This window comes from Mesoplodon mirus (genome assembly GCF_964341445.2).
Source record: "Mesoplodon mirus genome assembly, chromosome: 1".
NCBI classification, from domain to species: Eukaryota; Metazoa; Chordata; class Mammalia; order Artiodactyla; family Ziphiidae; genus Mesoplodon; species Mesoplodon mirus.
This window is the reverse complement of record NC_138976.1, coordinates 14188650-14202740: the sequence shown is the minus strand read 5'-3', so window position 1 is coordinate 14202740 and position 14091 is coordinate 14188650. Positions and strand designations below refer to the sequence as shown.

Here is a 14091-nt window from a genome sequence, read left to right as displayed (position 1 = left end):
TGCCTATGCAATTACTTGTTCTTTGTCTATCTTCTGCACCAGCCTATAAGCTTTAGGATTCATGGATTCTGTGTTTCTTATTCATACTCCATCCACAGCTTTGAGCACAAGAACTAGTAATATAGTAGGTGCTCAACGACTATTTGTGGAATGAACATACAAATAATAACTTAAGAGGCCTAGGACTTCCCTGGTGGCTCAGTGGTTAAGAATCCACCTGCCAGTGCAGGGGACACGGGTTCGATCCCTGGTCCGGGAAGATCCCACATGCCGTGGAGCAACTAAGCCCGTGCGCCACAACTACTGAGCCTGAGCTCTAGAGCCTGCAAGCCACAACTACTGAACCCACGTGCCACAACTACTGAAGTCCGCGTGCCTAGAGCCTGTGCTCTGCAACCAGAGAAACCACCACAATGAGAAGCCTGTGCACTGAAATGAAGAGTAGCCCCCGCTCGCTGCAACTAGAGAAAGCTCGCCTGCGGCAACAAAGACCCAACGCAGCCATAAATAAATAAATAAACACAAATAACTCAGTTAAAACATGGGCAAAGGATCTGCAAGACATTTCTCAAAAGGAGACATACATATGGTCAATAAGCACATGCAAAGATGTTCAAATCATTCATCATCAGGGAAATGCAAATCAAATCATAATGAAATACCACCACTCCCTACCCATTAGGATGGCTATAATCGAAAAGATAATAACAATTGCTGGTGAGGATGTGGAGGAATTGGAGCCCTCACATGCTGGTGAAAACTTTTGTAAACTAGCTGCAGCCACTTTAGAAAAGAGTCTGGCAGTTCCTCAAACCGTTAAACAGAGTTACTACATGACCTAGCAATTCCACTCCTAGATCTATATCCCAGAGAACTAAAAATACATGTACACACAAAAACTTGTACATGAATGTTCACAGCAACATTATTCATAATATCTGAAAGGTTGCAACTGCCCAAATGTCCATCAACTAATGAATGGATAAATAAAATGTGGTATATCCATACAATGGACTATCACTGGGCCATAAAAAGAAATGAACTATGGATACCTGCTACAGCATGAACGAACCTTAAAAGTGGAAGAAGCTAGTCACCAAAGATCACAGACTACGTGATTCCATTTATATGAAATATCCAGAACAGGCAAATCTATAAAGACAGAAAAAAGCTTAGTGGCTGCCTTCAGCTAGGGGTGCGCAGGTGGGGGAAATAGTAAGTGACTGCTAATGGGCTCGGGGCTTCTGCCTGGGATAAGGTTATGTTCTAAAATTGATTGTAGTCAATAATGGCTGGGACCCTGGAAAGGAGGAAATCAGCAGAGCCTCTCAAGAAGGAAAGAAGAAGAAGGAGCCCTTCTTGCACGTTCTAGGATGTCAAATGCTTTCAAGCATGTACTCCCGTAATCCTCGGGTGAACTCTGCATTCCCAGAGCTCAGAGGATTACAGAAGTTATTATACCTATTCTCCAGATGAAGAACTGAGACGTCAAACAACCAGCCCAGTATCATACAATAAGAAGGCTGGAGAGCTGAGCCTCAGACTAGCTCTTCGACCTCTACTGCCCAGTTAAGAAAAGTGAGAGACTTTCTGCCCTGGAATTCCACGCAAGAGGACAGAACAGGTTCAAGGACAAGAACAGTCTGCGGTGGTGTCAGGGACCCCTCGGGAGGAGGTGGACGCCTCGTCAAAAAGGGCTGGAAAATAAGTCACTTGCTTGGGCCTCAGTCTCCACCAATCTCTATTCTTGGATCCAAATCTGTGTGTCATATGGCAGCAGGGAAGATAGCTGCAAGTGCACAAATGCCAAAGCCAATTTCAGGCTGGAAGGCTGCCGTCAGTCACCCTAATGCCGCTTCCAAAATAACACCACACAAAATGCTACCTTATGGATGCCGAATCCCACCTACCACCTTATTAGAGATGGCATCCTGGAACTTCTCACTTGGGGAGGGAAAGGGGACAGGAATGCACACACCCTGAGCTCCCACCACGGACACGGCCTGAGGCACTCGACACACACTGCCTCACTGAGCCAGCACGCCAGCCCGGGGTGCCAGGTCACAATGATCCCCTTGGAGCCACTGAAAGTCAGGTGACTGACCCAAGGACTCAGAGCAGGTGAGCGGCGAGGCCCAATGCAATCACGGGTGTATCTGTACAGCCCAGCATCTCGCCTCTGTAACTCAACCAGAAGTATGTCCCGTCTCCCTGTTTTGCCCCTGGGCTGCAAAGAGGTTCTTTTTATTAACAGGATGCCACAGTTCTAGCCTAAGCTCAAGGATTACTGATTCCTTGACTAACCAAAGACCACAGAGAAGACCATTAAATTTTCTTCTATGTTGCATAGACCGAAGGCCAAACTGGTGGTAAGAGAGCTCCTCCCTCCCTGAGAAAGGTGGGTTACAATATCCCTGTCTGCCTCTAAAACCAGACTCCACTTTACGCCCCTGCTACTCCTCTCAACGACTGAGTCACTCTGGACAATTTTCTGAGCCTTTCAGAGCTTATATTTCTTCACATGCAAAATGTAGGCAATACCTACCTAACACATATGCTTGGTGAGAAGATTAACTGTGATGATACATGAATAGAATATCTAGCACAATCCTGGCATATATAGCAGATGCTAAAAAATAAACACAGTAGCCTTCCTTTTGAAGATACCAGCAGGAAGATAATCCCAAATGGAAATTTTTTTTCAATATATTTGGGGAAATTAAGTTCATTTGATTATCTAATTTTCCTGAATATAGGATGCTATCTCCCTCACAGATAGCAGGGGCGAAAAAACACATGCACACACACAACATCTAGTTTTCCTAATACACAGGTACAAACTAAACTAGCTGGGGCAGATGAGAGCATCTCTATTCTAGCCAAATTGCACAAATCTGCATCTCGAGTACTGTTAATATAATGGCAGTGTCTTTTTTTTTTTTGGTCTCTACTGATATCTTTAGAAACCCTTTTCTAGAAATTACAGTTTTGGTGCATAATTTAAAACAATCAAAAGCAATTTTGCTAATGATATATCTAACTCTCTTTGGTATGCACAAAAGCAGTAATTTACTGGTCAGAAAATAAACTTAATTCTCCATTCTGATGCTATGAAGCAGTGTGCACAGCTGATTTCTCAGAGACAAAACACCCATCAGAAACAAGAAGACCAGTCGCTGGAGCCCTACCACAAACACGACCTCTCTCCTTCTCTCCCAAGCCGCTCCCATCTCCCTGCTATGGGGCCCCTCAATCCCAACCCCTCCTCCCCAGGAGGGTTTTAGTAAAAGGTCCGATCAAACATTGCCAGGAGAGTCTGCTTTTTCACAATCTGGCATATTTGATGGTATCTGAGGAGAGGCATCTAGAAAAAGGATCTTGACTGAAGCAAAATGCAGGCATTCACCCACCAAAACCAGACCCTACCACTCAGGCCAGCACAGGCTAGACAGGAGCCTGACCCAGGGAAAGGGCACGGCTGTGCAGTCAGGCCCCTCACAGCTGGCTGACCATGGGCACTCGGGACCTGCTTCCTCATCTTTGACGGGTGTTGTAAGGATAAGAGAATGGAGACAAAGCCCACAGAACGGTACCTCTAAGACACAAAGTCCGTACAAAATAAAACCTAGGTTCTCGTCCCTACCCCTAAAGTCAGGTCATTCCAGTTTTACTGCAACTGGCAAAAGTAAAGGTCCATCAACAGGGGAAAATTATGTAAACTTTGGTACATTCCCCACAGTGGAATCTTAGCAGCCATTACAAGGAAAGATGTTCCTGATGCATAACATGGAACAGTAAGCTACAGACAGATGTACACACGACTCTGCTTTTATAATGAAAACACACAGATATCATGAGTTATAGATAAATAAGAGGGCTGGGATGGGGGAGGAGAGAGGGAGGGAGGAAATGTTGGTAACACTTTGGGGAAGATCAGGATGGACACACACCTCTAGGTAGAGGCCAAGATAAGTACAGGCAGAGAGAGACACCAGACTTTATAGAAATTTTTTAAAAGTAGTGGGATCGGAGGTGATTTTTAAGTTTTTTGTCTATATTTAATAAGTAACTAAGTAAGTAATATGTGGAAAAACTTACTTTTTTGGTCCCCCTGGGGAAGGAGGGAGCAGCGGCCTGCCGCCCTGGCATCCTGCACAAGTTCTCCGGCTGATGCTCGGCACTGAATACGGCGTCTGTTGGTTTCTCTTCCCAAGGCTCTCTCGTGCCCTCGTGTCTGAATCTGACTGTGTTGCCCTCCACAGCCATGGTCTGCACGGAGGCATCTTTCTGTTCCACCTTGGACGCCTCCGCCACCTTTGCTAGCTGGGCTCCCGGAGGCCACTTGAGTTCATCACGTGGCTTGGAAGACAAGTTGGCTTGGATGAAATGTCCGAGTTCACCTCTTAGCTGAACGGCCATCTGCCTAAGTGTCTTCTCCGTTTTCCCGTCAAGGTGTTCTCCCGAAGCTTCCTGCTCTCTCAAGCATGTCTGTTCCAAGAGCAGTTCTCGGAGCACCTTCAGAAGGTCCGGCCTGTTTTTCCAAAAGGGAAGGAAGTGGGAGGACTCAGCTTTCTGCTATGGCCTTGTCACCGACCCACTTTCCTAAGTTTTCCCCATCGATTCTGGCCCAGATTCTGTTGAATTTAAACACAGTGAGCACCTGCCACGTGCCAGGACCCACGCCAACTCTGTTATCCAGGTCACCTCAGAACAACCACACCAGGTAGGTACCACGTGTCTCCTTCATGGAGGAGAAGGAGAGAACTGATTTGACGCAGGTGCACAGCAAGTGAGGGGGGCACACAGCTACCTGGATGCAGGCTGGGCTTCGGAAGAGCAAACAGAGGCATAAGGTACGCGTGACGGTTGCAAGGTCCGCCCACCCCCCTGGGCCCATCCCTACATTCAGGGGCAAGTATGGCTTTGGATGAATCTAGCCAACCTGGCAGATCCACAAGCCACACGGTGCACAGTCGGTGCTCAGAAAAGGTATCGAATGAAGGGATGCTGGGAACTGCTCTGGATAAAAAGATCAGTGGCTTTGAAATCAGACAAAATGGCTTCAGATTCTAACTCTGTGATTCTTGGAAAGCAAGATGGGTCTTCCTCCACAGGACGCTGAGAGTTAGATTAAGCGAGAGCGTATATGGGTAGCAGACGCTTCTCACGCCCCTTGCCACACGGCCTGGGCCTCCCTGGGATTTCAGCTGCAGCTGCGTTGACAGCTCTTATAAACAGACAGTCCCTCCGCCAGCGCCCACGGCATCTCTCTGTTGCCTTGGGCCCTTTCCCAGAGCTCTCTGAGCCGGCCAGCAGGGCAGCAGGCAAGTGCAGACCCATGTATGGCTCCAGGGGAAACCCTAACCAGTGGAGGAAGAGAGCCGTTGGGTGAATGTCCCAGTCTCCCGTCCTTCAGAGGGCCAGCGCTGACGCAGGGTCTACACCATCCCTCAGAGGGTGGCTGGCAGGGCAGAGGCCCAGCTGCCCACAGCAGCAACCAGATCATAACGCAGCCTTCCTGGCTTTGCCTCCATCCCTACCTTAGTCTCCCTCCTCCCTCCTTCCTTCTGCCTGGAGTCACATCCCAAATAAACCACCTGTACCCAAGTGGTTACCTCAGGCTCTGCTTTCCCAGGAACTCAAACTAAGCCAATATGTAGAAGACTCTGGAGCAGTTCCAGAAGAATCCCTTGTGAGTGTGTTTCTTGGGCCAGACACTATAATGGGCGCTGGGGCCGCAGAAGTGCCTGCAGGGCCTGGTGTTAGAGGCAGATGTGTAAACAAATCACTACTCCACAGGCTAAAAAGAGAAACGCAGGCACTCTGGAAGTCTGGGAAGCTTACGGGCAAGCATCCCAGGGTGTCCAGACTGGGGGTGGCAGGAAGAACGCCAAAAAAGGGCCTCTAGGGTTGATGAGAGGTTAGCTGGGGGAAGGGAAATGGAACCTTCTAAGCGTGGAAAACAATATGAATGGAGTCAAGACACACTGTGGAAAGCAGGGAGGTGAGGCTGGAAGGTGAGGCAGGGAGACCTCAGCCATGTTAGGGAAAGGAGAGCCACTGGGAGGCTCTGTGTGACGGCATGCATGGCCACACACGTGCCATGTGTAGAGAATGAATGGAGAGATTGCCCGTCAGGACGGTGGTGAGAGTACACTCAAGAGCCCCTACCATCTGCTCTAAACATACATAAAGGACAGCAAAACAGACAAGACAAAGAAACGGTCAAGGTGCACTACAGGACTCAGAATCAAATAAGATGTATCCAAAGGTCAGAAACAGAGGAGGAGACCCATTGCCATGATAAAGAGGGCATCCGCAGAAAGCAGAAATTTAACTCCCATGGTTGGAGGAAGACCCATGCAAATTTCACGCCCCTAAAGTAAGACCTAGAGAGACAAGTCAAGGCAACTTCAAAACCACCGCACGGGGAGGAGCAAGGGTGGCGGGCAGAGCAGGGCTGCTGACACAAACCACTGTTGCAAACAAAATTCACTATTATGAAAGACAGCAATCTGACAGATGAGAGAGTTCACACTCAAGGAAATAAAAATAATAAAGCAATCTGAAGAAGACTTAAAATAAGTATATGTCAATCATCTAAAAAATAAAGGAGACCCTTCTCCTCTCTGCAGTTTCTCTTGCCTGCATTATTTCAAAAAACCTTGTCAGAGACCGGAACAACTGACTGCCTTAACAGACCTTGGCCTCCCCGTCCTCTGTATCTTTGTTATCACTGGAAGTGACAGGTACCCTCATGTTGTCTCCCCACTGAGCCCTCTAAGGGCAGGGATGAAGCCTTAACTCTTACCTGGATACCTAACATCCAGCTCTGGGGCAGAATCAATTTAATTCAACTTAAACAGCTACAGCACACTGAAACAGGGTAAAAACTAGAAGTATGAAAAACAAAACTAAAACGTGTGGTACATTTTTCATTTCTAATATGGAATCATCTAGACTACACAAACCATCTTAAAATTTAGTAAACCCAGACTTCAAAAAATATTTCTGGTATTTCAAGCATGTTAAACTAAATTTTCCTTCCCTCTCCTTCCCTTAATATAGATTGAAAATAATAACAGTTGCTAGTGAGCTAGCCAAAGGAGGACCATTACTCACTACCAAACAACACACAATAAAATCCAGGAAAGAAGACTTACAAATGGGTAGTAAAAGGTGGTGAAAGAGGCCATTATAATATACTACAGTGGCAGAGCTGCTAACATCTCAAGTGTTTCTCTGCTAGAAATCTGAACAGCAGATTCATTAAGCTATCGCCATAATCAGGACCGTTTTAATGGTTCAGTCCGAGGGTCCTGTCAGAGGCCCAAACGTTGTTTATATACCCTGAGCATCTTTGCCACATAGAAGGCATAAGGGGAAAGGAACTGACATTTACTAAGCACTTAACGGTGTGCCAGATCCCTTAAATACACTAAATAGCTTTAGTCCTCACAGTAAGACTGAGATGGGGGCTGTTACTAACCCCATTTCACAGATGAAGAAAACAGGCTCGTGAAGATTCAAGATCTCCCAGCAAAGTGGCAGAACAAAGACTGCAGACGCAGACCTTTCTGACTCCAAAGAAGCACTGCATTCTTTTTAGTTTTCTAAACGTAAACCTTCTGTTATGATGCTGAGCTTCTAATTGTCTGCACAGTCATTCAAATATTCATTGAGCCTCTCCCATGTGTCACGTAAGGCGGTGGAAATGCATGGTGAAAAAGAATCATGGCGCTGACGTTTCACTGAGGAGACAGACATCCATACAGACACGGGTAACTAAATAAGACAGTGCAAGGCAAGGAGAAATACAAGGAAGGAGGGACGAGAAGGAGGGGAGGAGGGCGGCAGTCCTGAGACAACGTGTAGAAGCAGGGATTCTTGTTAGACCAAGTGGTCAGGAAAGGCCTCTCTACAGGGCTGAGACACCACCACATCCCGGGAAAAGAGCGTGCCAGGTAGCGGGAACCGCTACTGCAAAGGCCCTGAGGTGAGAACAAGCTTGGATGACTGAGGAACAGAAAGGTGAGTGTGAACAAGAGAGGTAGCTGATAAAGACACAGAAACAGGCAGAGGCCAGGCCAAGGAGCTCTGATCTTACTCTAAAGGTAACGGAAAGCCATCGGAAAGCTTTAAGCACAGAAGAAACATAATCTCATCTAAGTTTTTGAAAGCTGGCTCTGGCTCGTCTGTGGAGAATGGCTACAGAGGGGCAAAAAACGGAAGCAGGGAGACAATTTAGAAGGCTGTGCTTTTGGAGTCCAGGCATGAGATGTGACAGTTTGGACTAAGCTGGACTAAGAGGGCAGCCGTAGAGACGTGAGTGGGTGGATGAGGGATACATTTTCCAGGTGGAACAACAGGACTTACTGATAGTTATGAGGACTGTGTAAGCCACACCTTCGGCCACAGCAGTGCTATGAAGTAACTCGTGGAAGAACAGCAGAGAAGCACATTAGAACAGGGGGGTGGGTTTTAAACCAATTAGAGGGACTTCTCTGGTGGCGCAGTGGTTAAGAATCCGCCTGCCAATGCAGGGGACACGGGTTTGATCCCTGGTCCGGGAAGATCCCACATGCCGCAGAGCAACTAAGCCCGTGCGCCACAACTACTGAGCCTGCGCTCTAGAGCCCGCGAGCCACAACTACTGAGCCCGCGTGCCTAGAGCCCGTGCTCCACAACAAGAGAAGCCACCGCAATGAGAAGCCTGCGCACCACAAAGAAGAGTAGCCCAACTAGAGGAAGCCCATGTGCAGCAACGAAGACCCAACGCAGCGAAAAATAAATAAATCAATACATTTTTTTAAATTAAAAATTTTTTTAAATAAAAGAAAATAAACCGATTAGAGTTGAAAGCACCTGTCAGACACACAGGTGGAGACAGCAAGTAGGCAGCTGACCGTGTGATCTGAAGGGGGGAGTCTGGGCCGTGGGTATGAATTTGGAAGTCACACAGCATACTCTGCAGCCGTGGACAAAGGAGGTACAGAGAGGGAAAGGGAGCTAGAACGGAGCTCCGGGACACTCCAACATCCAGCGTCCAGCATCCAGCAGAGGAAGAGGAGCCAGCATGGGAGGCTGAGGAGGAGAGGCCAGTGAGGGAGAAGGAAAATAGAGAGGGGAGCTGTGAACAGAGGCCGGGGAGCGTGGCCACCGCTGCGGGAAAGCGGACACTGGCCACTGGATTCACAACTTGCAAACTGGCGTTGACCTTGATAAGTGAAGCAAAGGGTATGGAAGCACTTGGCCTGAGATGAAGAGGCCTAGGTAACCCCTCACCTGTCCTATCCAACCCTGCCTTCAGACCTGGGCTTGGTTAGCTACTCGTGCTACAGGCGTTCTCGGGACGGGTCACACTTTGTATTGATCATCACTCATTTCAAAATGAGCGCTCAGCACCGCCCGGCAGCTTCTCTTCTCCCCGCCCCAGCTGACGACCTTGACCTGCTCAGGGGAGGGGAGCGCGGAGGAAGCAACCGTGAGTGCCCATCCGGAGGGACCAGCACGTGCCCAGGCTCTGAAACGAGATGAAAGGGGTCTCGTTCCAGGGACTGGAAGGACTGTGCTCCAGGACGAGAGAACAGAAAGCAAGCCGGGGACAGTGTGAACAGAGCCGAAGGAGGGGGTCGCCAGATCACACGGGGCCCGGCAGGCTGTGCTAAGGACTCTGGTCCCAAGAAAAGTGGAGCGTCTCCGAGGGGTCTTAAGTAGAGGAGTGACTTCACTGCATTTTAAGTAACCGCTCTGGATACAGCATGGAAAACAGACTGGAAGGGGGCTGCAGGGGATGGCTGCAGGGGACTAGTTAGGAGGCAACTGCGGGGATGCCGGAGAAGTGCGATGGAAGCGAGGAGTGGAGAGGAGGAGACAGGGATGGGAGAAGCACATGTGGGTGGTGGAGGGTCAGGACTTGGGTTTGGGAGGTGAAGGGAAGGGGAGGATCAAGGAGGACCCCGGGGGCTTCCCTGGTGGTGCAGTGGTTGAGAGTCCACCTGCCGATTCAGGGGACACGGGTTCGTGCCCCGGTCCGGGAAGATCCCGCATGCTGCGGAGTGGCTGGGCCCGTGAGCCATGGCTACTGAGCCTGTGCATCTGGAGCCTGTGCTCCGCAGCGGGAGAGGCCACAACAGTGAGAGGCCCACGTACCACAAAAAAAAAAAAAAAAAAGGAGGACCCCGGGTTTCTGTCTGAAGCCCACAGACCCAGTCCCTCTGTAACACAGGATCTGCCTGCAAGCACCAGCCGCGTCCTCTCCCCTGCAGCCCGCACACCCAAGTCTCCTTGGCTCTTTCTCTGCTAACGTCTTCAGACGCCTCGCCAGCTCCACGCTCTGGTGGTCCCTTACCTGTCCGTTCACCATGCCCAGAAGAGCAGACCCACGTTTTTAGGAGAGTTAGTTTCTCCACATCTACTAGGTATGGCTCAAGAATGTAATACTAGCCTTGAAAAAAAAAAAAATCCCCAAGGGCTCCCCTTTTAGACTTTTTCAAATGTCACACCTAAGTTTAGCTACAAAGACTGAAACACAGGTAATAAATCCTAAACCATGTCCTCTAGGGAATGGGGCAAACAAACCAGAAGGACGTGAAGAGAGGGTTGGGAACCACACACACGGTGAAGACCATGGGAGAGCAGGGCCGGCCAGCCCGTCCTCCACGAGCTGACCCTTCACTCCAGCCCCGGTGAACGAGTGCTCGGCTTGGTCAAGTGCAAGACAGCTAATGAGGCTACGGTGCTTCCTTATTCCATCCCAGTGGATGGGTAAGTTGAATCAGATTTACTCCTGGGGCCCAGCTACTCTGCTAGCCTGTTAGGCCCCAGGGTGGACGGCTAGAGGGTGGAAGAGCTCAGAGGCCTGAGTCTCAGGCCTAAGCCTGTCGCACTCCACATCAGGGTATCAGACGTGGGCTCAGTGATGAACACAGAGGCCTGAATCACGGGCTGGCCGACGTATCTTGCATATGGTATGAATCTTACCTGAGGGTAACGGGAAAGGGTAGGAGTAACTGGCCAGGCACATTTTAAGCAGTAATATCACCAAAGCCCCACTTAATACCAACCTGGATCCACATGTACACACATTATTTCATTTCATCCTCACAAGATCCCTACAGGGTCGATAAGTATCATCACCCCCCACTTTACAGGTGAGGAAACCAAGATGGGGAGATGAGTCACAAGGTCTAAACGGTACAGCTGGACTGGAGCACAGGTCTGTCTGACTCTAATACCCTGCTTTTTGGGGGGATCAAAACACTGAACTCCTGGAGAGACTTTCTGGGCAGAAAAGTAGTGTTTCCCTGGCCAATGAGAATCCTAGTTACCCAAGTGGTCTTTTTAAAAGACCACAGCTGGGCCTTCAGGAGGGCCCTGGGAGCCATGACCCTGCCATCCTGGGGCTCAGCAGTGCACCATGAAAGGCAGCTGCACAGAGAGCAGGATCAGAGCAGCAGATCCTGGCCAGCATTTAAGAAAGCCTTTTCTAACACTAGAACTGGCCCACGATGGCCTGGAAGCCGATGGAACAGACACCTACAAGGGAACAGGTAACTGAATGGCTGATGTCCCAAGCTTGCCTGCAGAGTGTCAGCCCGTAAAGCGCTTTCTTTAAAACTGTAATGAAGTCTACATTTTCAAAAATCAGGAGATTGAGCATACAAATTCTGGGCTTCTACTGAAAGACTAGAAGCTCTGAGGCCACGTGCTGGCATGACAACAATGATTTGGGGCTGAAAAGCTCCTCCCTGCCAGGAGGGAGCACGTGGGCCCCAATTCCCTGCACTCCCACCACAGTCCATTGTACTTTCCCAGGTCACATCACCCAAGTGCATTCCTAGGTGGTCCTCAGAGAGAGCGAGGTGCATCTTTTAACTCTTAACACAGGAGCCCCTGATGCTGAGGAAATCCTCCATTTCTCAAGTGTCATTATGGTCACCCAACTCCCTGTGATAATATACCAGAACAGCCACTGGGCGTGTCCCCCTAGCATGAGGACTCACGCTAGAAAAATGTTAAGCAGATGTCAGGGGCTGGGGAGGGTAGCCTCCCGGAGCTCACAGAACACTACCATCCTTTTTCAGCTGAAAAAACGTCCACGAGGCTGAACCCACCAAGGACATGAGAACTACTAGGCTCCTGCTAGCTGTCCTGGGTGGTGGTACCAGCTCCCTTTCTCTGTCTGTGCTGGAGGAGAACGAAAGGTTTCACTGAACACACGCCACATGCCAGCCATTCTCCTTGAACAGCATTTTTTCCACTCCTCACAGCAACCCCAAGAAGTGGTCAGAGAAACAGAGGCACTGAGAGAGGAAAGCAAGCACAGCTCCTTCTGGCTCCAAAGCCCAGAGCAGCTGCTACAGTGGCCTGGAAAGAAGGGAAATCTGCTCCTAAAGGACTAACTTTAAAAATACAAATGTACTGAATACTTCTCCTTTTTTGTTTAAAGGAAAACAACCTGTAGTGTTTCCTCACATAGGAAAGACTCTCGGCAGATATAATGAGAAGGGAATTGTAGTTCAAGCTCAACAAAAAACAGCAGAGTCACAAGTACAATGGCAGTTTTTTAAGCTGTTGTAGAAAGTGGAAGGGATTTCGGGAGGGCTGATTCCTCGCGCTGACAGCCAGGCAGCCCTTTCCGGGCTCCCAGGAACAATTGTGAAGGAAGCTTTCTCTCTCCTCTTTATGCTGGTCTTGCATGCGGCTTTGCTGAATGAGGTCCCCTCGTAGCCAAGGCAGGCAGCCTAATTACTTAATTGCATGACTGGCAAGATTCCTTCCAAGCCATTTCGGGAGCTCTCCCAGGTAAATTACACAGCACCGCCATCTAAATCCATTTAGCAAAATGAGTTTGTTCTCCCCTCAAACCAGAGACAACTGCAGTGCCTGGGCCCCATGTCTACCTGGATTCCAGTAACCATATGGCCTTCTCGCTGAAGAGCGGGGCAAGCAGGCTCAGGAGTTCGCCTTCTTCCAGACTCTGGTCTCCGGGGCAGCCGGATTTGTGGGCTCCGTCGGAGTCTAAAATATTGGAATCTGTGTGCCTTAAATATCCATTTTTGCAGCCCCCTTTGGAATTGACCTCCATAATCTGCAAATCAAAGTATGTGGTCAGATAATGGACTACAAAGGAGGGGGAAGGGGGTTACGTGGAAAAGAGAGAAAGGATGGAGACAAACAGTGATGAGTGAGGGCAAGTAAACCCGAGAGAAAATGAGGGGAGAGGGAGGGTGCACACGGTCCACACACGCTCGTCTGACGGCACGGAGATGTTTACGTCACTTCCTCTCACCCTCAGTTTCCTCATCCGTAACTAGGCACAGTAACGCCACTTCCCATGGCAGCTACGAGAACAAAATGAGACGGCTGGCCCACTTAAGTTCCTGGCGCAGTGTCTTACCTGCTACAGCTCTGTTCCCTCAGCCCACGGCCTACTTCCTGTAAATTCTTTCTAAGAAGGGTCCGGAACATTGTTAACTGCCATTAACAATGCTTTGGACATTTATTATATGCTTCTTGCAGTGTATTCTCCTCATTGTATATCAGAAAGCCAACCTCTTTACAGACACATCCTAATTGCTGTGACTTTGATTTGTCTCATCAGGACGGTGGAGAGTTCCTAATTCCCATGGAGACGTGTTCTTTACAGATCCACCTTCTTGGGTCACTGAGGGTCCCAGAGGAGTGGTACTAAGGAAACATCTAGTTAAAGCCTGTGCTGGGCATGTCTTGAGGTGCTGCAATTAGCATTCTTTCTCCTGCTTTCCAAAGCTGTAAATTTCTTCTACCAGTCTATAAATAACTCCTCTTGACTTCATTACTGCTGGTGATATACACACTGGCCATCACACCCCTCTCTCCACATGTGTAAAATGATGAAGATTTTTAAACGGAAGACAAGACCCACACAGATGAGCTGTCATTTATAGGGTCTTGTTTGCCACCAATCTAGTTATTAAATCCACCTAAATAAGCAACCTCCACAGAAGGAAAAGTCTAGAATATAATAATAAAAAGAGCAATTGCTACCATTTACTGAGCACTTAGTACATACCTTCTATTTAAATATCACAGGGAACGGTGTTATTA

General features: G+C 48.8%; 1 protein-coding gene across 4 annotated transcripts in view; it reads right to left on the bottom strand.

The window, feature by feature from the left end:
- The window catches only part of CDK5RAP2 (CDK5 regulatory subunit associated protein 2), a 183996-nt gene that overhangs the window by 58354 nt on the left and 111551 nt on the right, over nt 1-14091 (bottom strand). For all 4 annotated transcript variants that reach the window (XM_082619449.1, XM_082619448.1, XM_082619451.1 and 1 more), the window contains exons 20-21: nt 12906-13093; nt 4099-4531 (exon numbers count right to left, since the gene is read on the bottom strand). In XM_082619449.1, the coding sequence (XP_082475575.1) occupies nt 4099-4531; nt 12906-13093 (621 nt within the window). The remainder of the gene's footprint in view (nt 1-4098; nt 4532-12905; nt 13094-14091) is intronic.